The 24,767-nt window shown below is 44.2% G+C and overlaps 2 protein-coding genes across 3 annotated transcripts in view; both read right to left on the bottom strand.

Annotated features, from left to right (window-relative positions):
• sv2a (synaptic vesicle glycoprotein 2A) overlaps positions 1 to 3,275 on the bottom strand; it is a 42,515-nt gene extending 39,240 nt beyond the window's left edge. The window contains exon 1 of the mRNA XM_046400062.1: positions 2,836 to 3,275. The gene's annotated coding sequence lies outside the window, so the exon portion shown is untranslated. The remainder of the gene's footprint in view (positions 1 to 2,835) is intronic.
• A 7,615-nt stretch (positions 3,276 to 10,890) lies between these two features.
• mtmr11 (myotubularin related protein 11) overlaps positions 10,891 to 24,767 on the bottom strand; it is a 28,446-nt gene continuing 14,569 nt past the window's right edge. For both annotated transcript variants that reach the window (XM_046399644.1, XM_046399643.1), the window contains 15 exons: positions 24,440 to 24,576; positions 24,257 to 24,326; positions 23,755 to 23,894; positions 23,283 to 23,367; positions 21,406 to 21,553; positions 20,904 to 20,991; positions 20,287 to 20,375; positions 19,288 to 19,415; positions 18,222 to 18,300; positions 17,739 to 17,809; positions 15,589 to 15,761; positions 15,187 to 15,357; positions 14,687 to 14,905; positions 13,733 to 14,050; positions 10,891 to 11,651 (listed from right to left, as the gene is read on the bottom strand). In XM_046399644.1, coding sequence (XP_046255600.1) covers positions 11,199 to 11,651; positions 13,733 to 14,050; positions 14,687 to 14,905; positions 15,187 to 15,357; positions 15,589 to 15,761; positions 17,739 to 17,809; positions 18,222 to 18,300; positions 19,288 to 19,415; positions 20,287 to 20,375; positions 20,904 to 20,991; positions 21,406 to 21,553; positions 23,283 to 23,367; positions 23,755 to 23,894; positions 24,257 to 24,326; positions 24,440 to 24,576 — 2,369 coding nt within the window. In that variant the 3' untranslated portion in view covers positions 10,891 to 11,198. The remainder of the gene's footprint in view (positions 11,652 to 13,732; positions 14,051 to 14,686; positions 14,906 to 15,186; positions 15,358 to 15,588; positions 15,762 to 17,738; positions 17,810 to 18,221; positions 18,301 to 19,287; positions 19,416 to 20,286; positions 20,376 to 20,903; positions 20,992 to 21,405; positions 21,554 to 23,282; positions 23,368 to 23,754; positions 23,895 to 24,256; positions 24,327 to 24,439; positions 24,577 to 24,767) is intronic.

Here is a 24,767-nt window from a genome sequence, read left to right on the forward strand (position 1 = left end):
GATTTATCTGATTTTTTTAAAAGCACTAGCAAAACTTACAATTTCCTTAAAAGAACTAAAAAAAAATTATATATTTTCCCACAAAGTACAACTATACAAAAGATAACACAAAAAGAGTTGTTCAGGTGCACTGACTAACTAATAGGAATTAATCAGACGTGTACCATTTAAACAGTCTCCATTGTCCCTATTAGGGTATTAGTACCAAATTAGATAACCCTTACCAGATATCTTACAAGGAAAGTTATACACTTTGTGTTATTTTTTTTTAAATTATTTGCCAAGTTTGGTGCTCATTACTATACCTGATAAAGTGTTGCATAACTGCAGTCGCACTCAATTAAGAAACACAATCACAAATATGAAAAGGAGGCGGGGCCAGTGAATATTAACCACATGCATTTGTTTATAAAGCAGAGGACAAGTAATCAGACACTTCCTCTGGCATATAAGAAACCGATGGACTGTCAGTTGTTAATGGAGAGTTATGTGCTTGACAATAATCGCTGCTTCGACCCACCCGTCTGGAGACGACAGAAAAGGCCATTGATTACGTCTCAGTCTCACAGTAAATCTTTAGCAGAGAGGAATGTTTCAGCTGCAGCAGATGTGTGTGGAAGAACAGCGCAGCACAAATGAACAGGAGTTTCCTTGAAGCACTGATCTAAATGTTGAGACAGCTGTGCTAACTGCTGGTCTTGGCAACACCCGGATGGGGAAGCCGAGGAGGGCGGCTGTGCTCTACTGCATTGCAACCTGTTTCTTCTTTATTTTTTTAAAGATATTATGATAATGTATCCGGCACCGTCGCCCCCAGCTGCAGGGAGAGGCAAGTTGTAACTTGTGACGGGGCTAGTCTCTGCGGACCGACCGGAGCACGGCCCAATCGGCAGGGGCAGCAGGCAGAAAATGAGAACACCAAACAGAGCAGCTCCCTGAGCTCCTCCTGGTTTCAAGTGGAGTCTCTGTGTGTTAAGCTGTGTGAACAGAGCTTTAAATGGGAGCGTCGGCCTCCCCTGCAATATTTAGTTTACTATTGCATGTTGGAAAAGAAAGGCATCAAATCCTGGCATTTGAGATGCTGGAATTGAGCCTGATGTGAACATTTTTTTGGGTGAAAGTAGTTGCTGGTCAATTGGCTTTCTATTGATTGATTCAAAAAGGATAATCTGAAATTTGTATTTCACTTTGCAGGAGTCTTTGCCACTGAAGCAAACATTATAGCCAATAATTACAGCCTTGTGTGTTGTATAGTGAGTCAATGGTGAGGGAACCGATGACCAAAACTTCTACATGATGATGTTCACTATTAACAGTCTGGGATGTGACTCCCTCGGCTGGCGTTGCCCTTTCTGTGTGGGTACAGCATGTTCTCATCGTGGTGCTTTGGAGGACCCCATGAGGCTCATAACACCACATGAATGCAGTAAAATTAATGGATGGATGAATCGCGTATGAGCATGCAAAAACAGGAAAGTAATCCTCCTGAAGAATGGGTGCTTTTTACATCTCAATGCATCAGAAGTCTGTAAAGATAAAGGAAAATAAAACCGTCGACGGGATACGTCAGACTGCGGTTAACGTCTTCAAAGAGGAGCGCTTGTACTGTGTGTCAAGGTAAAGATGTTACCTCTGCTTTTCCTGCAGACTGATGGAGAGACTGAAAGTGTGTCAGGCTTTGAATCACAAACCATAAATCAAATCAGAGAGGAATGTCAGCAGGCTCTCCTCACTGTCACCTCCATGTGGGCTGGGGATGTTAACAGTTCACAAACTGCCTGAGCTGCAATCATGGCTGCCACGGGGACAAGACATCAGACATGCCAAGTTGTAAACCGCATCACCTCCAAACAGAACAGACCAGGTCACATCCAGGCCACCCATCATGTTCCCACAGCGCGATCCTCTTCCTCATCACGGCTCCTTCAAACAGCCAAAGGTCACTAACAATATCAAGCAAATGTCCCTCTCTGGGCAAAGTCGTTTGAGTGCCACTGATCTGAAACACCGCAAAGCAACACCACAGAGCAAAGCAAGGGGAGAAAAACCCGCTCATCGCTCTCCATCACACTCTCCCCGCTGGGCTTCTACAAGGTCATTTAGGCGCACGACGCAGGACAGGGAACCCTGCTGCACTCATACTTTCACGCTTGCCCTGATTTTTTTTTTACCCACTAAATACACCAACACATAACTGAAAAAACCAACAACAATCTGAGAAAATGCAGTTAAGGCACAACTAGAAATCTGTGACCGTGGGTGGGAGAAAAAACTGCAACGAGAGGACGGAGAGAAACAAGGGCATCGGTGCCAAATCCATCCGCGATTTGACAAAACTGGATCGATAAACTGTTGTTTAATGGCATTAAAACCTAAGACTGGTAACCTCCCACCCTTCTCTCCCTGCCTCCCCCCCTTCAGAGCAAATCCCCTGCGCTTGGAGGGATGATGATGATCGCTCTTAACGCACAAGACCTCCCCGCAAGACCAAGAACGAGGAGCGCATGTCGCCAAAATCCGCAGTTAGAAATCTCAACATTTTGTCTGAACGCAACATTACGAACGAACGGGCTACGCGTTCTTGTCAATATGTCGACTTCTTCCTTCAGTTCCCCTTCGGGTGCGGGTTTAGGGGTCATCGCATTGCGCAGCACGGGCCTACAAACTTGTGCCTAAAGACAAACAAATGTCGACTTGTATCATAAACATGAGGAAATCTTCCTGTCATCTTGCACCTGGATGCACAGCCGACAGCGGCAGCGACCGAGGAAATCAGCCAATTAACGCATTAAAAGATAAAACTGCGCCCTTAGAGAGGGTGATTCGCTTTCTTACCTTTTGGCAGGAAGGGCAGCGCGATTTAGGGGCACCGGGAGTCGCTTTTTTCTCTGCGCAGGGAGTCACCCCGAGCACCTGAAGCAAAACGCTCCTGTGTGGCCCTGTGATGCGCACTGACGTAGTAACGGAGAGCTGCGCCCTCCTCCCACCTCCGCCCCTTTCACTTACTACACAACATCCCTCTTGGATGGAGACACCGCCCCCTCCTCCTCCTCCAGCAGGCACCATTCCTCTCAGAGAGAAAGGGGGGGTGTGCGGGAGTCTGCTGGTGTGCACGAAACCTTACATGGTGATTTAATTTTTCCCCAGGAGTGATTCGGTCACGAGTGGGTCTAAATTATCATATTATAAGTCGCTTTACAAGGGATGCAGGTGGAAAACGCGCTCTCCACCCTAATGCTCAGTGGACCTCGTCTGTTTGCTCCATATGCACCAAATGGTTGGTGCAGTGAACTGTGCAAGACGAGCCTCTCCCTGCACGTGCTTGGGCTCGTGCCTGTAATTGGCCATTAAAAAAACCCACCTAATCAGGATGCCCCTGGTGGAAAGCAGCTGAAATCCTATGAATGTGCCATTAAGCTCAGTGATCACCTGAAAACTGAAAACTGAGATAAAAAGGAAACTTTAAATTACATCTATAATTACATATTTCCATATATAATATTACATGTATAATGTCCTGACAGCATCACATCAAGGTGTTGGAGAGGAGAAGGAGTCCTCAGGGAATCAAAACCACAGCAACTGCTTCTTCAAAGCACACATTTTGACTTATATGCCACTGCAGGTAAAGCACAGGTGTTAACTAAGATCAACAAAGCCTCCATTGTGTTCATATACATTAGCATTTATATCTCTGACTGGTCTGAAAGCACACGACCTTTGCGACCTCAGTCTTTCGGTCCGGTTCGGAGTCTCCAGCTGTCGCCTGATTGTCATCAGGAGCCACCAGATCAGATGAGGCCTTTCAGCTGCTGTCGTCTATCGAGCGGCTGGCCTAAAGAGCTGCTATCTGCAGGCACCAGAGGCCGCGAAGACTGATCGATCAGTAAAACCGTTAAAGAGTGACAAAGTGACACATCATCAAGATTCGTTTGCTTTAACGGATTGCCTGAGGTGCAGTGGGACATGACACAAAGTCTTCGCAGCGACAACAAACTCGTGGTTTACACTGGTTTTTAATAAAGTGCCAAAAAACATTTAATATGAGACATTTAATGCGTTAAGTGACAGCTATTAACTTTGGTTTTGTTTTGAAGATCATGTTTACTGTGAAATGTTATCTGCAGTCCTAGTTTCCTGTGTCCAGACATTCGAATGAGTTGACGGAGACAAGAATGTTACAAGTCAACAGTTCGGTCTGACATCAGAGACTACAATTCGGACTACAAACTTCGGTCGACTGACTTGAAACACGACTCGGACTTGACTTAAAAACAGCTTTCACTGCGTTACAGAAAGCAGAAGAAGTCACAAAAAGACTCTCTTGTGTTGAAGCCTCTTTAGTTCGTACTTGTTTCTTCTGCTTGTGGGTCAAACTGACCAAAGTGACCTTCATTGATTTCTGCTGCGTCCAGCTGAGAGCGTCTGCTCCAGCAGGGACTCGGCGACAGGGCGGCAGACCTGACTCAGTGTCTGGGCTCACAAGTCGACAGGGTTTTACCTCCCCGAGTGGCTAACACTCCAACAGGAAGTGAGGTTTTACTGCATGTAAAGAGGACCTGGACAGCCACACGTGCAGCAGAGCACAGCAGCCTTGTGCTTCTCATCGTGGCCCTCGAGGTCTCGGTTGGGTTTGGATGAAAAGCGTCTTAGCGGGATACACTTTGGGCTCCTGGCACTTTTATTTCTTGTGCTATTTGACGTGTAGAGGAATATCATGTATGCTGTCATGTTTATTGTGTTTCCTTTGGTTTTGCTTTCAGTTTTACTGTAATTGTAAGTATGTTGTCCACCGTAATCCGTCACCTTGTAGCCGACCAGAGTCCAGAGAAACTGTTGTACAATTCTGCAACACGACGCTTTCAGCACTGGTGCTGAAATTTAATGCTGAACATAACTTATGAGGTGTGGATTTTAAAAACGCAGACGTTATTTCAAGGCATGCTGGGACAAATCGGCATACATTTATTTTAAGAACAAATTCAGCAGATCCTTATTAAAAATGTTTTGTGTGTTTGTGCAATAAAATGAGCTGTGCTCAAAGAAAACCTGTCACAATGAGATCTCGGCACGCGTAACTCGCCCTTTTTTAGACACCAGTGAGCCAGTGGTCGTGGACAGAGAAGACAGTGAGAACAGACAAGATGAGCGACGCGTCTCCATCTGCAGAGGAACCTGTTGGTCATCAGATGGAGCAGATGAAGTCGTTTCCCTGCAGCAGCTGGCAGCTGGAGCTGAAGCTCTGACACAACACATTATCATCTCAACAAACAAAAATATCCTCCAGACACACACTGCAGATCCACTGTGTGTGTGTGTTCATGTGTGTGTCTATCTGCAGCTGTTGACCCCAGTTGTTTTTAAATGCATCTTCTCTACCTGCCTTAACAAAAAGCAAAGTCACGGCTGGTCGACGCACAATCTGATTTCCAAACGGGATCAAATGTCCCGCTTTAATGATGTGCCAGCTGTTATCTGCAGCTGTAAACGCTGTAATGGAGAGGCTTGTTGTAAACTGCAAAGGTTAAGACTGTCCATATATGTGTCTATCAGTATTAACAGGACAGGACATCAGGACAACCTCTGACAAACAGTAACAGACGTTTTCCTGTGGGAGATTACTTTGATTTGTGGTATTTCCCCCTCACTCTAATAGCAGAGAAAGAGTTCTTGTCTTTGAATGACAACATGGTTTGGCTTTAGGGTCAATTCTTGGCGCCATCTGGTGGTTAAATCAGGTAACGATGGGAATGAAAATGGAAAACGAGTATAATTTAAAGTATTAATTTTAAAAAATTATATGTTTTAATAAAAATGCAGGAGATAACTCGCACATTAACAGACACGTGACTGTGTAGTTAAAGTAAGATTGGGGCTGTCTGCAGTCTCTGAAGGACAGAATAGCTTTGAATGTTGTCTCACACTATGAAAAACAAGCTGTGTTATATTTTAAATGACGTCTTTCTCAGCTACCTGATTGGTGGGATTATTAATATAATTAAGATCAGTTTTGGTGTCTGAGACATGAGCTCCTCCTCTCCGGGCCTCGTCAGCAGGTTATTTTGAGGCCGTTTCAGTCTCCTGCTCCAGTTTGAGCTCATTGGTTGATTCTCTCCGATTGATGCAAATCTAACAGCTCAGCTGCGCCCCCCAGCGTCCACTTTGTGCTGCTGCTGCTGTGGGGGGGAGGAGGAGGAAGAGGAGGAGGAGGAGGAGAGACACGATAGGAGAAACCATCGAAGGCGACTCAAACGCGCACCGACGGAGGCACGAAATGAACGCAGCGCTTTGTTTACCTCCTTCACATGCCTGCGGATGATGATGATGATGATGATGATGATGATGATGACACGTCCTTCTCGTTCGCAGGTTTAAATACGGGGGGGCGGTGAAGGCTGTGGTTTGGTTTGTTGTGGTTTTGTCCTGAATCCGAACACCTCAGAGACTCGGTTTGTGTCGCGCTCTCTAAAACATGACGCTCGCCAGAAAGCAGGTCGCTGAAATCCGGATGTTACCATGAGAGGAACCGGCATGGATCTGCTGTGGAGGATCCTCGCAGCTCTCAGCTTCGACTGCTTCAAAGATTCGTCGTCGTCAAGGTGAGTGGGGGGTCTGAGGGGGTCTGAGGGCGTCTGATCGAGCTGCATTTGGTCGGATTTCACCTCAGAATGTGGCTCACGGCAGTTCAGCCTCAGCCCGCTTCCCAGCCTCCCGTGAGTCCACCTGTTCACCTGAAACGGGTCAGACCTACTTTAAAATTCACCACTCGGGTCAAGTCTTCCTCTGCGTGACGGTGTCTTCCTCACGGCGAAGGAAACGCTCATTAGCAGTTTTCATGTGCGTCGTGAAACGAACAAATGTCGGTCCAGGCGGTGCCAAATCACACCGAAATAGATTTGTGTGAATGGAAAGGGGAAATATCATCCTTCATTTCCCAGTTGTTATGACAACAGGTTTTTCTGAGTCAGTATTTGCACGGATCCCCCCCTCCTCAGTTTTGCCTCAGAAGGCCAGAAACAGTGAATCTGAAAGTCCAATGAGAGTGGAGGGTCATTAACATAAACGATTTTCTTCCTCATTAAACTGGCGCGCAGGAAACCTGAACTGGCATAACAGATTTTCAGCGGGTTTGATTGGCGGCGTGAGGCCCACAGGTGTGCGCACGGTGTCGGTGTGAAGAGGTAACAGTCAGCTGTCACACCTCCACACTCACACAGTCAGCTCCACCCTGACTGCGACCGTTTCAGGTCGTGTTTGACCGGTTATTCATTCACAGGAACAACAACAGCGCGTCAGTGTTAAAATCCTGATCCTGATGATTTGTGTAACTTGGACTTTAATGGTCATTAGTCTCTGTTTTCTGACACTTTACAGACCAAACAGCGAGTCAGTTAATCAAGAAAATATTGGGCAGAAGAATCAATAATGGAAGTAATCATTAGTTGGCCCAGTTTGGCTTAATAAAACTGTAACATTGTGCTGAAATGATTCAGTTGATGACATTTGTTAATCCATTCATTTTTCAACTAACGTGTTCAGTTTACATTTTCCATTTTTGTGTTACAGCTTTTCAAAAATGAGTGATTTGCTTGTTTTTCCCCTGTTTAATTTGTTTGGTTTTGGACATTTTGTGACAGTGAATTGATATAATAACAACTGAATTGTCAGCTGTGAATAAAACAGACCGAAACAGTCCTTAAACAGACAGCTCACCTGACCGTAAGCAGGCTAGCTGTAGCCTTTAAGCTAAGCCAAACAAACCGCCTTTTGACACTTGCTTCTTATTTAACAGACGGATGTGAGAGTTGTACAGACACAAGTCATGGTAAGAAAGCCAAGAAGCTTGTTTCCTAAAGTGTAAAACTGAGATGTTTTACATTTTGACAAAATAAACTTGCCAGCGCCCTCTGCTGGACAGACTATGTGATGCAGACACGGTCTCTAAAATGCATCAAGCATGCAATTTCTGTACCTTTTCTGGGCACTTCTCAGCCCGCATTTACACTGATATCGATATATTTGTGATCAGCTATTATCACCTGATATATTGTCTAAAAACGGTATAAAAGAGAGAGAAGCAGAAAACTCACGATTGAGAAGCTGAAGCCAGCAAATGTTTCATTATATGTCAAAACAGGCCGTTCATTTAATCGACTGATCGTTTCAGCTCTGCAGTGTGTGTGTGTGTGTGTGTGTGTGTGTGTGTGTGTGTGTGTGTCTGACCTCTGTTCTCCTCCTCTTTCTCAGGTCTCCCACCAAGCACAGTTCCAGCCAGGCGGGCAGCCTGGAGAGCAGCTCCCTGACCGGCTCCCTGTCGCTGGGCCCCGACCTGCCGCACTGCCAGTGCTGCATCTCCTACGAGGCCCGCCTGAAGCGCCTCTCCTGCGGCCACCTCTACTGCGACCCCTGCTGCGATCAGATAGTCAACCTGGCCTTCGAAGATATCGAGGGCCTGTCCGATTACCCCTGCCCCATGTGCAAGTCCATCCGCCAGCTCGGAGGCCTCGGCCCGTCCTCCTCTGGGTACTTCTACGGGCCCTACGGCATCCTGCAGCAACAGCAGCAGTTCATGGGGAAGGAGCACGGGAGTCGGTGGGGGTAAAGCCGAAGCTCTTTCACGGGAGGGATGTAGACCATCTCCTGATGTTGGGGATTTTGTTTTGTTTGTTTGTTTCTTTCAGCTGTGACCTGGTTGACTTTTAATGCACTGCCTCCGCCATGGTAGCTATGCGGTGACATGGACTACAACTAACGGCCATTTTATTTTAGTCTCTGTCGTCTGTGGTTATCAGGTGAAACGTGAGAACGCATGACACTAACATCCATAGGTTTTAAGGGCCAAAACGCATAGGTGGTTGAACCCTGCACGTCATCATAACAAATGTGGAAGAGAGGTCTTCTCTTTAGAAAAACAAAGATCCAGAAATTACGCCTCAATATTTTTAACAGCATGCAGGTTTTCTACCTACTTCTGTATAAAAACACCGAGTTTCATCCTCTCAGATGTGATATTGGAAACTGGAGAGACCAAACCAGAGCTTTACATGAGTAAACTGTGCAGTAGATATTTTGTAATGTTAACATTTCCTGTCAGGCGAGTTCTTACTTTGTACATTTTCCGTGAAAGTATCGAGCATTTTGCACACGATTCTCAAAGTGTTTTTATTCTGACTGTACATATCACACAGGACAGTCAGAGTTTACATTTTAATTCTATTGTACAGTGCCATGCTACTTTTTAAGTGTTCCAGATCATATGTAAATATTTATTTTGTTAAAAAATAAAGTTTGTGAGCTGTGTATGAGAATGGATTTTGTTTGCTTTTTATTTTTGTGGCACAGATTCTGAACACAGCTGAAGGTTCATGAACTGATAACACTTTTTATTCATCAGGATGACAACATACTGATACAAAAAGAAAAAAGTACATCTGGCAAATTTACGTGACGTTCGTACCAAAAAGATTAAATTATACAATGATACAGAGCAACAGGTGAAGCAGAAAATCAAACTGGATTTTCAATGCAACGGGACAAAACCACCTTGTGTTTTTTTTGGGTTTTTTTTCCGCAGAGGACAAGCAAATGCATTGGCATCACACCTGGAAAGCTCAGAAACCGCAGCTGATGTCCATGTGCCTTGATACTGATGAATATCTACAACAATTTAATAGCTCATAGTGCTATCAAGTGAGGTACCCTTTGACATGAGCGAAGGTCGGCATCAGTCATACAGCTGACAACTGTCCACCTGCCTCGACATTTTTAGAAAGAATAAGCTTTTTCAAACACCTAACGATGCAGTTTCAGTCGTCGGTGGGAATGACGCCAGTGCATCCACTTGACACCCACATCATGCTAACGACAACCTGTTTGGTTTTAAAGGCGCAGGACCAGATCCTTCCTTTTGTGCTTTAAACGCAGTCAGACACTTCCAAGTCCTTGACCTAAATGCTGGCCGCATACTAATACGCCACCAGGCAGGAAAGAAAAGAGGTGAAATGAGAAGTAAACACAGGAAGGAATAAGCTTCCCGTTGCTTCCGACACTGGTACCTTCTCAAGGTACGGCAATTAAAACGACAGAATAAAGTTTGTGTTTTTCAATTCCGCCACAAGATCATGGAGAAATTCTCCAAGTAATACTAAAGTTGGTCCGAAACAATTCAGAAACCACACTCACCTACATGTCTGACATCAAAGATTGACCGATAATGGTCAACAACACATGAAAGAAAGATGAGGGTTCAGATTATATCACTAAAGCCCTGAAGTTACGTCAGTCATGCAGGAACTGAATTATACTGCGATAATGTGCGGGGACGTGAGTGACATCCAGACACATACAGGCTAATGCACCTCTCTGAGCTGAATGTAGGCCTCTCGCTGCATGCACGCCAGTGGAGTGATACGAGAGCCATACCAAAATAGCTCTCATGTCCTAAATTCCACATTAAAGTCACTGCTCACAGTGTCTGTAGTTCAAAGGTTTTTCAAACAATATCCTGCGTTTCCACTGAGATCTGAGATACAAAAACCTGGAATGTGCCTTTTGCACATTACATAAGAAAGACTTAAAGGGCTAGTTGTAAGAAAAAAGTCTTCTGCAGACATGCAGCCTGGTCACAGGTCAGATCCAGTGAAGATGTGGTGTGTGTCCACTCACTCTGTCAAAGTGCCCTTAAGAACCACCGTATCACACCAATGTGTGTGTGTGTGTGTCCCGCCCAGTCACTCTAACCCATCTCGGATAAGAAGCTAAAAATGGAAACTTCCTTTCCTTCTAGAAGGTGACATTAAATGTGTCGGCACCATTTTAAGATACTGCAGGATGCGCTTCTGAACTTGTGTCGGGTTACGTTATTAAGCATCTTCAGCCCTTATTCTTTTAAGTCTTAGATATACTCATCAGTTGAAAATTGAATACTAAGATTTTCTTTACAAATATACAAAACAGTTGTCACATTTTTTAATACAGTACTCATGATAGGTAACAAAGTGAAGAGCTCTTGCACTGACTGCTTCATACTACTGCAGTTCACTGGGCCGTCCAGCCAATCGAATACGCTGTAACAGGAAACACACACCTGTGCCTCCTCACTACATGATGCCAGCAACGTTGCGCAGGTATGAACTGGTAGTGCCCTGTCACAGGGTGAAGCGGCCTGTATTATGCATGAGACCAGTTCAGACCAGACCTCAGGAAGCTATCGAAGACCCGCTGCTCTTTGGCAGCTTGGCATTATTGGGTGCTGGGTAATAGTGCTGGTCAGGACGGACCTCTGTTACTGAAGAGTGCCCAAAGAGGAAGGTGTGCTTGTTGCCGCTTCCACTGTCTTTGTGGCCGGGCCTGGAGGGTGGAGCTGATGCAGGTGGAGGGCCCCTGGAGGTGTGGTGGTTGGTGGAGGTAGGAGGGAGTGCCAGTCTGGGCACTACTGCACTGTGAGGCCTCGAAGCTGGGAAGAGGAAGGTGCCGTTGTTGGTGTTTTGGTTCAGGTTGGTGTCGGTCCGCCGAGGCTCGGAGATCTTGATGGGCAGGTTTGGATCGGTGCCGGTGGACACTTGTGCTAGCTTGTCTTTGAGCTGCTGCACCTCCCGGGCGAGCCGCTCCACAGGGTGGGGCTGGTTTGCAGAGATGGGGTGGGAGAACGCCTGAGGACAGAAAGCATCGTGGTGTCTAACTTAACGACTTCGACTTATTTTTCTTACTGTCAACAAATCCCATGAAAAGACCAAAACAATCAATGAACTGATCCTAACAAGTATTTTCTGTGTAGTCAAAGTGTGATGTAGCGAATTTCTTTGTGCCACAGAGCTCCAGTGTTGTCCAAAAACTGAAAAACACAATAGAATATGGTTGACATATTCCAACCAATATTCTCCAGTTCAGCAAACGTGTGTTAATCCATGGTGAAAACAGTCCTCAACAAATCCACTAGTTATTTACTATATACACAATTAGAAAGCCATTTTCTAACGAAAGACAACACAGGGAAGAGCACTGAGAGATGGACCAGCTCATGCAGAATATCACAATCCTTGTCCTTTAGCATTCAAACAAGGTTATATCAACATGTCAAGGCACCAGTTTATTAGGCACACCTGCACAATCGAACGCAACAGCCTTGTTACCTCCCACCTGAACGTTACATTACGGTAATTTCTGATGCTGTGGTTTGTGGACTTGCAAAGTCTTGACGCTGACGCTAAACAACTCTCATGTATAATACATGAAGCGTATTAAACACTGTGAAAAGGCAAGAGCAACAAGAGTTAGATTGGCTCTTGCTAGTTTTCCAGGTGATTCAACGATGACTGAGTGCTGCACTGGTGGTGAGTTCGCGGGCATTAACGATCAGTGATTTCTGAATGGACAGATGTATCAATACTGCTCCAAAAAGAAAGAAAAGGGATTTTGTTGGCAGTTTAACAGACACTTACATTACACAAAGCACAGAATCCATGCTAATCTTTCTACACTGCTAACCTGAGCTGGTAATTTAGCAGTTTGGTAGGTTTTACTTGCTCCTCATGCAGCTCGATCGAAATAGATGCCTGGACCCACCCACACAGCTCTCGACTATTCTTGACATCACCATGGGGACGCTGCTAGACGAGGCTGTTCTACAGACATCACAAGGGCAGCACCGCGTCCATATCGGGAGTTGTGGATCAACAGCTCCAACTCATCAGCACATCAGCGCGACGACGTCACGATGTGAGAGGACGCAGCAGGATGTGGAGCCAAATTTAGTAAAAACATTTTTGAATATTTTGGCACCCACTTGATTGATGACACACATCCGCACTCAGACAATCAGCCCTTCAATACTTGAATTAGACAGCCTTTATGCCTGCCCTTAGTAAACCACCCCCACATTTTATTACGAAAATGAGAAATTATTTCACCTTCTGTGGCTCTCGGGAAGAAGTGGTCGCTGTTACCCAGTACCATATTTGTGGATATCAGAGCGAACACTGACGACGTCATTTTCAGGTCTAAAATCAACTTGATTACAGTGTAAATACTGAATATCAAACAGTCTTTTGTGCATGTGGTTCAGCATTTCAGGTTAATATCTGCTCCACTCACTAACCATAAAAGGCAGCTCTGAAACTGTTATGGAACATGTGACCCAACTGAACTGTATTGGTCTCTGATGTGTGGCTTTTAGTTGGTGTTGTGGAATAATGAAGTTCTGTGTCATCAAGGAGTTGGCTCTGGTATAACAGGCTTTATGATAGCAATAATAAAACAATAAAATAACACCAGTTTCAATCTGAGTCTCCATCTGTAAGCCAGCAGCCACAAACCTTCTGCCTTGTGTCTCCTTAAAACAACGAAATGTTGTGTTGCAGCCCCTCATCACAGTTAATGTTCTAAAATGGCCTCATTCAAAGGATTTTTATGTCTGAAGAGGTGGAAAAAAATGGAGAAAATAACAGAAATTCAGGATATCTGTAGACCCCTCAAATTTATCACAGCCCCCAGGTGGGCAACAACCGCTTAAAGCAAAAGAGGACATCTTGAATTTCATCCTGATCAAGCAATAACAAAAAAAGTCAGTAAACATGTGATTCCTGACTGTGGGCACAATTCTATAGATAGATCTTTTTTTTATTATTTTTGTTAGTTTCTGTTGAGAATCTGAAAAAGTGATTCACTATCTAAAAGTGATTCACTATCTATTACATAAGTAAACCAAACTGCCTGTGGGATACTTCCAACATACCTGTGCATGGAGCGCCCCCCGGAGGTAGCACTCCCTCCACAAGCCCATGCAGGGTCCCATGAGGAGGGGCAGCAAAGGCTCATAGGGGTCAAGTGGTCCTTGAGGTCCGGAGGAGGACGTGAGGCCTTGTGGAAACTCGGTCAGGGCCCAAGCTTTCAGCAGCCTCTCCAGGCCCGGCACGTTCTCAGAGGACGCAGCCCTCCGGTGGCTCTTCTTGTAAACGCCCGAACTGCTGCTGCGCCAGGGCAGCAGGTTAGCAGGACAGGAGAAGGTGCCTCGAGAGAGGAGGAAGACCGAACCGGGGATGGTGTCAGCCAGCTAGTGGGCAGATGTGCGAGGGAAAGATAAAGTCTGTCAAAATTTTAGGTTGCAGACACCTTCAAAAGTGACCTAAGCTGTTGTATTTCTTGCTAAAATCTTGTATTATATTTTATTATTTGACTGAATTGTACCCCTCAAATCAGATAAGCAACAAATCAGTGACATCAGTGGTCTGACTGAACAGCATTATGGTTGGCTTCATTTGAAGGATGCATATTTTATGATTACCACAGGAGGCATCATGCCCTGATTCAAACACTCAGGGGACTGAAAGATGTCAGCTCAGTGCAGAGACAAAAAAACAACCAAAACATCCTGGAACCAAAATCTGCCACAGTCCCTTATGTTCTCTGATACTGAGAATACTTTACAAGATACTGACTAAAATTTTCATCTATATTCATCAGTGAAGAAGAATGAATGAATGTGTTGCTTTCTATTTCCTTCCGAGCTGAGTAAGCACAAAACTGATCGGATCAATCGCAACATAAATGATCCACTCTAAGCCAAAAGCTGCAGGGACTTCAACATCTCAGCATGATCCACTCTGTAGTGTCAGCCACTGTTAAACGTGGAGCTCCCAACATGGCCACTAGAGGGCGTGTTGCACCATGAAGCAGTCTGCAGCCCTACCCTGTGCGTGTCTGGGTTGGTGTTGAGGTTGCCATTGAGTAGCGGCTGGAGAGGAGGGACTGGAGAGACGGGCTGCGTGAAACGGTCTCGTCTATGCTTGCTGTACTGCAGGCCCCAGTCCCACACTGGGGGCAGAGGAGGGTCAGACGGGTCTGAGGAAGAATCCGGATGAAGCATATCTCTCCAGCCGTTGACTGGCGTGTAGGACTGCCCGACGTTCTGGGCAGAGCAGGACACAAAAGTTTACGTTATCGGTTTACTGTGAAATGCCACAGTTTATTTCCTCATGGTGCCACATGTTTATCACTTACTCAGATCCAGCAATATCTCTATAACATATATCTGAAGAATACGATTTTGTATTGACTTTAAAATGTATGCACTATAAATATGATGTGATTATTCTTCCAATCAATACTTTTCACAGGAAAGCCCTTCAGACAGTTTTCAGTCCTGTGATCAGGCAGATGATGCCAAAGCCCCTCTCAGGTGTCCGGTACCTGGGAGCGTTTGCATCTTTCTCGCTGGCAGTTGGCCAGGAAGCTGGAGAAGAGTGGCAGGTGGATGCTGTCGTGCAAGGCCAACAGGAAGTCATCTGTCAGCTGGAAGCGAGACGGATACTGGGACAACAGCTGCCAAACACAGTCCAGGAAGAGCAGGAAGACTGGAGCCTGCAGGGACGGAGGGAAGGGGAGGGAAGTCAGTAGGAAGTAAACTTTATTTTGACATTTATTTATTTCTGTAGCAGCTTTCAAAACCAGTCACAAGGTGCTTCAAAGCTGCACATAAAACACAACTCCAGAACCGTTTGTTGCTATTTGCCCATTGATTTGCCAGTACCTGAAATGATTAAACTTCAGTTGAATGCAACAGAGCCTGTTTGGTTGGTGTGAATCTCTCACCTCCTCCTTGTCATTGTCACGGTGGTAGTTGATGCGACTGTAGAAGCGGTGGCCGCCCATCACCCACTCCTTCTGCACCAGGCCCTGAAAACCATGCTGGGTTCGACAGTGAGGGTCACACATCACCTGCACCAGGCTGGACACAACGCAGCTCATGTCCCGGTCGTCTGCTTCTGCAAAGTCAAAACAAGGGGAGCACATGCTGAAACCTCTCTGCTATCACCTGACACTCAGTCTACATCCACCTGCTGGAGGTCAGCACTTCAAGTATTGACAATACGACATAATTGTACACACATTTTGCTGCGATGTGAAGTGAAGTTTAGTTTAAATGAGTGGGCTGCACTATTGGTGGGTGTTGTTTTCCTGCTGCTGTAAAATGCAATGAGTGACTAAAGAGACATTTGTGTTTTGAGCTTAAATGGTTTTCAATTTCAGAGCACCACTCGAGACACGCAACCCTTTAATTTACAACCACCATTTAATTCTGCTCTTATTCCTCTTATTCTGTTTCACAATGGAGGGAGGCTGTGAGAGGGAGAGAGAGAGAGGGAGGGAGAGATAATATCAATATGACAGACACGCTGATAACACTGACCCAGTGCCAGACCAGACAAGCAAACGGGGAGAGTCAAGCTGTGAGACAAAGTTTTCTTGTGCTTGCGTAGTGACTAATTTCTGCAGTGGGATGTTTACTGCAGATCCAGACAATGTCAGATCTGCCGCAACACAGACACATTAAGAACACGGCTGATACACAAACCTCTCGGCTAAACAGGAAAACTACCATTGTTTGAGTAATGCAGTGTTGGGTCTGCCTCTCTGGGTGTTTATTCACCACAGACAGACAGGCCAGATGATTAAAAATCATCCTGCTGTTGGTAAAATGACTCATAAAATGGAATGTAAGGACTTCAGCTAAATATTATCTTTTTAAATCATCCCTCTTTTGTACCCTCATTGTCAGACACACATATAAATGCAACTTGGATGGCAAACATATATTCAGTTTTGCTGTTTCTTGGTAGCCTAAGCAATGACAAAGTCAAAGGAGTAAGAACAACAATAGCACAACTTATCAGTAAGCAATAACTTGAGGAGGTGAAAGCCGAAGGCCTTGTGGACCGGAGCCCCTGCCAGACACTTTGAGGTCACCCTCCCTGCATGTTTGGGTTTACCTCGTCTGTCAAGCAGCATTCCCCGTCACCTGATCCAGCTCCGTGCCAGATGGTGATCAGTTGACACCTCCATGCTGCAACAACACAGTCAGCATCTTCCTTCTCACAACACACACAGACACATAGAGGTGACCCTCTTGTTCAAAGGGAGAAAGTCCAGCGACACTCAGACGAGTGCTTGTGAGCATCCCCACACCCGCTAAGTGCCTCTCATCCTGAACATCTCCAGAGGAGCAAAATCCAGCCCATATCCAGAGGTTTGGTACAAGAGCCGATGCTGTGTGAAGAGATGCTCCAAGCTATAGCTACAGGACCTCTCAGAGTAGCTGAGTCTCCTCCCCCACCAGAGAGGATAACTTTTACAGCCAGAGAGACAGTTTCTGTGGCCAGGATTCAGTTTATCAGGGCCTCTGCTTTGACCTGATGCTGGATTAGCAACAAACCAGACTGCCACACCTCGCCTTGTGGAAGATAAAATAGCAGGAACAGACCTTCTGTTCCACCGAACCTTAAAACCAATACTCAAATCATACACACATAAAATCCACATCTGAACGAGAACTCATGCAAACAGACAGCCATACAGATACAATTCATTGTCTGGAAACCCTTTAACTGATGGAGTTTAAACTTTAAATCTGACTTTTGGCTGATGTATGACAAACTTGAGATCAGTCGTGTTGTACATCATGTACAAGCATATCATGTATGTATACATTGAGATATATGTCTTACTTCTTATGTGGCCTCTCAGATGCAAACACAACAGGCGCAGCCTGGTGTGACCGTGTCTTTAAAAGCATGTTGTATGGAGGCCTGTTGACAGTGCACATGCAGGCTCAGTGGAGTGTGCTTGTTGCTGGTATAAAGCTACTTTAAGGCAAGCCCTAATGTGGCATTAATGAGAGGGAGGCGCCGTGAATAATGAATGGATCGAATAATATGAGCCGGGTCACGAGTCATGTGACTCACCTTGCAGTGCCACAGTCAGGTGACCGCCACGAAGCAGACAGGCTACCTCTGAAGCTTTCTTCAGACAGGACCTACAGACACAGAGGCAGATATGATCATATCAGATCATCATTAATCTCACAATTACTTACAAACATAACCAACAACTTTGCACATATTAATATACTAGAACCTGTCATAGATTTCAGGTTTCCTTGAAATTTCTCTAAAATATAAACATAAAATCCTTTGTGTAAATTATTTTACAATTAAAAAACATAAATACATAAATTGTTTTATACAAATTTCTTGATGTTACCAGTGAGTAAAGCTAATCACAGCTGTCTCAGCAAATGTAAGGTAATACACAGTGTATCATATGTGTTTAACAAATATGGTGCACGGACCCAGTGTGATGCTCTGATGCTAGAGTATATTTAAATAGAAGGTTAGTACTTTAAGTAGTACCCATTCAGGTCTACAATGGCCAGACAGAGTAGTTACCTTGTGTAGTCGAGCCAGTGGGTGCTTTCCAGGGTAGATAACCATTTGTCATCAGGCACAGATACAGATGTGGAGATATCTACAAGTCAAAACAGGAAAACGTTAAATTAGGCTCAGACATTACGCATCACTACAAATGCAGAAAAACCTTAAAGGGGTCCAGTGGATCTGTGCACATCAGCTGACTCGAAGGTTAGAGCCAGTACACAACAGAAGACACAACAGTGAGACGAGATACGGACTCATCAGGAGCACAAGGTCATCAAGTAGCATCAGGTCTTCAGTATACATAAAAGCTTCCAGGTTGTGTAGGCTGCACTACAATAATGTCCCATGGTTGATAATGTGATGTCTAAGCTTCTCTTTAACATGTCCTTTTGTTTTACTTGGAAATGAATCTTGAAAAACAGTCAGTGTTGCCATTGCCAACAGACAGGTGTTTATTACAACAACATCACCATTTCAGTTACCTCCTAAAACTAAATCATCCAAATCTTAAATGAGACCCTAAGAGCCAAATCCACTTAATCTCACTGGGTCTAATTTCATTTTCAGTGTGGCTGTCGTGAAGACTGCCAATAAGCCAATCGCATACATCTGAGTGGCTGTTTTTACAGACCGTCCTCCGAGCTGTGAACTCACAAAAGACAAAACAGAAAACTGACAAGTGTGTGAACCGCAGTGACCTTTACTCATTGTCAGAGTATGAGGGAGTGTGAGAGAGGTCAGCATTTCAGGTTCCAGGTCCGGTGGTTGCAGAGGACTACGAGTTTTGTCATTTCTCTGTTTACTCAACCGTGGAATGTGCTGTGTGGGCCAACATGGCAAACACTACACTAAAGGGCACCTCACAAAGCCTGTTTAGAGCTGCTGCTGCCATCAGAGTTTCAGAAGATTTCATAGAAAATTCAGACAGCCTCAGCGGTTTGAATGTCAAATTTGCTTTTTGAATAAATAAATGACTTCACTGACTAAATAAATATGGATCTCATGTGTGAAGGGCTGCTTTAGCTTTTTAATACAGATTTGCTCGGTGGTTGTGTGCGTATTCATGTCCCATCCTCACCTCCCAGACAGAGAGCACGCAGGCGGCTGTGTGCCAGCTGGATATCGGCAGGTGAGGGCAGCTCCTCGCCCAGCTCCACCACCACACACAGAGAGGACTGGCAACCGAACAGGATCATCTCCAGGTTCCTACAGAACAACACACGACTGCTGTTAGCACACGGCTACGTCTGCGACATGCCTGGATTACTTTGAAATCAAGCTGTCTGGTATGTCTTTCAGCAGCTTTTCAGTCATGCCAAATCAAGTCTTGGTAAACAGCAGATTTCATCTCCAAAGATTTGGAAGTGTGAAGTCAAACACCTTTAAAATCTATCAGAATACCAGAGCACACTGTGATATTTTCCCCAGAAGTGGTTTAAATGTTACTTCACTTGAGAAGGAAAAAAGCACAGGGTTAACCTGCTCATCAGTGAAGACGGATTTCACAAAAAGTTTAATTAAGTATCTCATGCAATCTCCTTCAGAGGGGAGTGCACTGACAAACTCCAACGGCTGAATGTGAACAAGCTACAGTTAACCCTGTAATATGTCACAAGGAGGCACGTCGGTAGGTCAAACTAAAGCAAAAGCTAATGTTTTTCAATTTTACCAAGAAATGTGAACTTATCTAATAAATTGCATGTGGGCAATTCTGCTGGTGTGGACACTTTCTGCTAAAGCAAACCGCAGTGACAGAAATCTAACACAGTGACTCCAAGTTTCCCTTCAACAGACCACTCACTCATCGCCGCTTGACATTTTACATGTAATTAAGAGGGATGGGACGGTCGTTTTCATAGCAGCTTTTCATTTTGATTTAGAGCTCATGGCAAGAAAAAGTTTCCTCAAACAGATTTGAAGCATAACATCAAACCTATTATTAGTTCGCTGTAACCCAGTTTTGCCTTGTGGCATCTACAGCTAAGAGCACAGCTAAATCATGTTGAGACTCATAGCGCACACACACTGAAAATCCATTTGAAAAACATCAAATGCACACGCGCACACACACACACACCTGATGTCGTCTTTCTCGTGGTAGATGTTGTTCTGGAAGCTGGCCATTCGCAGCAGATCACTGCCTCGAGGGTGTCGCCAACACCAGCGCTGCAACACAAAACACAATTTTACCCTCTTTGATAACAAGTTCCGACTCCCTGAAGGCACTCGCTGCATGTGCGCTCATCTTGTAATTTGTGTCACAGGAATGTTAATAAGAAGGGAAAACATGTCTGAAGGATAACTGCTGCTGAAATACCATTCCATCATAATACATAATAGACACTCAGAAGAATTTCTACTTTTCTATTTCTCTCTAAGTTCAAGAGGTTGTTTGAATTTAGAGTTGTGAGAGTCCGCCCTAAAGCACCTAATCTACAGCATTAGACATTACAGGACATTACGTTAAGGACATTACCTTACACTAAGTTTGTATCTTAGTTACGAGTTACAAATACAGGGATTACAAGTGCAGGACTATTAGAGTAATACTGTGCATAAAATCTGTAGAAAATGTATAGAAATGTAAAACAAAATTACAAAATCTCTCACAGGTTGAAGGCCCCATCACTGATTTGCTAACACAGAATGACGGTACATGAAAGCAAACTGTTTGCTAGCACTGAGAGCACTCACAGGGATGCGTCCTTCGTTGAAGTGGGCGAAGCTTTTCTTCAGCTCAGTGTCTAAAACCTTCTGTGGAACCACGATGAACCTCGGCAGGCTGACAGGAAACAGAATTCTCGGTGTTACTGATGGAACATAAATTGCAGAATGATCGCAGCAATGGATGATGAGCTTTCTAGTTTTAAAAACAAAATTAAACACTTAGAACATACAGTGGAGGATACTGAGTGGTCTTCTTTGTGCGGTGTACAGGAGTTTAGCCTTGGCTTTGTCTGTCTCAGTTTGTTTCATGTTTTCAAAAGAATGTTTCTCAAATGTTCCTGTCAAGGGTCTGCAAGCAGATGTACTAACACACTGCTTAACAAAACTGGGTTAACGATACAGATAATCTGGCACAGAATTTCATGTTTTTTTCTACACCACTGGTTAGTGGTGGGGAAACGAATACATCACATTTTAATACAACACACAAAAATGTGGTGGTTACCATCCAGCTGGGCTGTGAGTTTACCTGGTGGACATCTCAAAGCGGTCGTTGACTGAGCTCACTCGCCAGCCAGTGGCCCCACACCTCTCCACTTCCTGCTCCCAGTCCGAGGCAGACTCGAACCAGTTCATGTGGGCATCTCGACGACGGTTGCTTAGAAACTGTTTCATTTCTGGAGGAAGAAAGCGATGCCAACACTTGTCTTAAATATCTTTTGTCAGTGTGCAAATATTGCTTTGATGCTTATAACACTTTTGTGTTTTATAACAACAGCAGAAAGAGCATATGACGACACAGACTTTTTAATAATTTCATATTAACACCACATGTTTATTTTGGGGAAACAGGCTTTCAACTATTTTAAGCTGCTGACTAATTGTGCTTCAGTCTTCTTCATTGTAGATAGAGCTGATAAACTGCTGACTGAATCAGCAACTTCCTATTTTCTCAGTTTTATATCAGAAGCTGAGAATATTTGGGCTTGCAAAAGGGAATGTTGCCCTAATCGTGTCGAAGTTTTATTGAAAGAGCACTGAGGAAGAATGAAAAACACCTGACAGTGCAGGTCCACTGGAATGTCAGGCATGGCTGACTCTTAAGAAAATCCAATGTGAGCTCTTGCTTCATTCTCCACCAAATTTTTGGGGAGATCAGAAGAGGTAAAATCATGTAAATTCACAATCAGAATTAATTCAACTTGAAAAAAAAAGTGTTTTAGTGACTCTAAACAGCTGGATAATCTGGTGCAGCTTTAACACTTAATGTATTGTATGGACAGGCTCATATTACTCTATATGGCTGAGGTGAACAGTTACTTAATGGGTAGTGTGATGTTAAGACTGTACTGGATCCGAGAGCGCAATACTGTGTCAATTATGAGCTTTTCATTCTCTCAGAAAATCAGACCTTGATAAATTTAGTGGTCCTCGCCTCGAAGCTACTCAAGAGACTTCCTCACATCTGGCCATGGTTACAAAAACAGCATTTTCATTACGTCATCATAAAGACGAACGTTTCAAATGTCGCCAACCGGAGGGGCTGTGAGCTAAATGTGTCATTATGGTCCACACAGAAACCAGTATGTTTCCTGTTCAATAATCGCTCCAGTCTTAAGACTTGGAACATCACATCACTGATGGTAAAAATCAGAAATCAGAAGACGATAGAGACAAGAAGAGAGAAGAGAGTCTAAGTAAAGGGATGATAATGATAAACAGTTCTTGGGTACATTCTGTCCCTGAAGCTGGTGGGTGAAAACCAAAGTGAGAACAGATTTGATGAAGCCTCACCAGCAGGAAATTCTGAAAGCTTTGGAAAGCAAGTCCAGCACATGACTAAGATATCCACGCTGCCTTTCTGATTCATGTGGGCCTTTGTTTCTCACTTTCACCGAGCTGTTACTTCTATGAATATTCATCACAGTGAAGCATGCAGGGAGAAAAATAAATTGAACGATTGACAGATTTACTGATAAAATATTTTAGATCATCAACTCACTGATTTTTACCTCATTAAAATCAAAACAAATAAGCCAAATAATTGAAATAATCTTTAATTTCCCATGGCATCCTGGGAATAAACCACGATTATTTGGTTTAGGTCAGAGTAATAATAACTCTCCAAATGTTACAGGACATCAGGCCAACAAATCAAGATGTGTGACCACACATACAGCAAACACCGACTTGTTTTGACTGAACAAAATTTGAGTCTGGTACATACCACAGTAAAATTATGAAAACCAAAAAATGTGTGAGCTATACTAAAGTATCTCTCTCTGTTCTTGGGGACCTAATACAACCTAATACTGGACAGACTGACAGACCTATGAGGTACTGTTTCAGTGCCAGGGAGGGAACTGATGCTGGTACACATGAGGGTGCATACATTAATCTGCTCACCTACACTCCCAAGGGCAGCGTTCTGGAAAGATAAAACTGACCCCGGTTTGGGAGGCTGGTAGGTCTTGGCGATGGTGTAAGTTATCTGAGGAGGGAAACGACAGTGAGCCCATCAACATGACAAAGGTCATCAGCTTTCAACATGAACGTCCCACAGAGTCAGATCATCGGTGTACGGCACAGATCAGCTTCTCTACACACGTCTTAAGGCATGACTGATGAACAATATGACAGCAACCAGAGGCTTGAATCTAAGCCAACACACACACACACACACACACACACACACACACACACACACACACACAAACTAGTTTCAGTAGTATAGAGACAAAGCAAAAAATAAGATAAGATAAACTTTTGTGATTTTTAAGACCAAAAAATTAAAATCCTGCATGTATATGTGCAGTATTTTTGCAGTATGCTTAATGTGAGATCACTGAATTCCTAAAATCAGGAGATGGACACACACCTCTAGGACTTGTGCGTCAGGAGTGAGGCGGTCAAACAGGAAGCAGATGACTCGCAGGTCCCTACAGTAAAGCACCAGCTCCTCTGGAGTGAACTTCAGAGACGAGTTTGGGGTCACCAGCTTCGTTCTGTTTGGGCCCACTGCAGCAGAGGGAGGAAAAGAGGACTGACTGAACATTGATTAAACAGACAAGAGCCAAAGAGCCATACAATGCTAGTTATGAACAGTATGTAGGTTAAACCTATAGTATATGGGTAAACTATGCAACACTTCTAGTATCTTCATAACATGTAACAGAAATACTAATAATATCTGATAGAGTGATGAAACTGTAGCACTAACAGCATCACAGTAAAATGTATGATATAAAGTATACTAGTATGTGATTGGACCATAACAGGGAGTGTCACATCAAAGTAAAACTTGCCAATAAATCTCCAGTTATAACATTGGTTAAAATATTAGTCATGATCAAAAAATGTAGGCATATGGTTTGACTTACCAACCACAACTTTCTCTATGGATGCCAAAGCCACATCATGATCTCCTAAAAGCACTGGGTCTGCATTGTCCTGCATCATGAATGGTGTTGAAAGAAAATACATTAAAAAAAAGCTTTTTGCATTATGTTAAATGTTCTTAATCCATTTTATTTGGACCAGCACAGTTGTTCAAAGGGACTCACGTCAGGTTTGGGGCTGTCCTGGGGCACAAAGGCCACTCTGAAATGGGTACAGAAGAGGGTCCCAGATAGCCAACCTCTTCCTTCCCTTGCAGTTAACTTCTTTCTCACCATAACAGCCCTCTGAAGTACACACTCGCCTAGCAGAGACAAAATGCAGATATTGTAGAGGTTACAGGATAATATTTACAGTTATTGTCAGTCAAGGGGTTTTTATTTTGTACACGGCTGATAAAATTGCTTGACTGAGTTTGCACAAAGGGAATTCTAGCAAGGATACAAAACAGGAAGTGTACACAGAGAGACCCAACGGCGAGGAAGTTCACTGAGG

Source organism: Scatophagus argus, chromosome 9, assembly GCF_020382885.2.
Source record: "Scatophagus argus isolate fScaArg1 chromosome 9, fScaArg1.pri, whole genome shotgun sequence".
In the NCBI taxonomy this organism is placed as follows: Eukaryota; Metazoa; Chordata; class Actinopteri; family Scatophagidae; genus Scatophagus; species Scatophagus argus.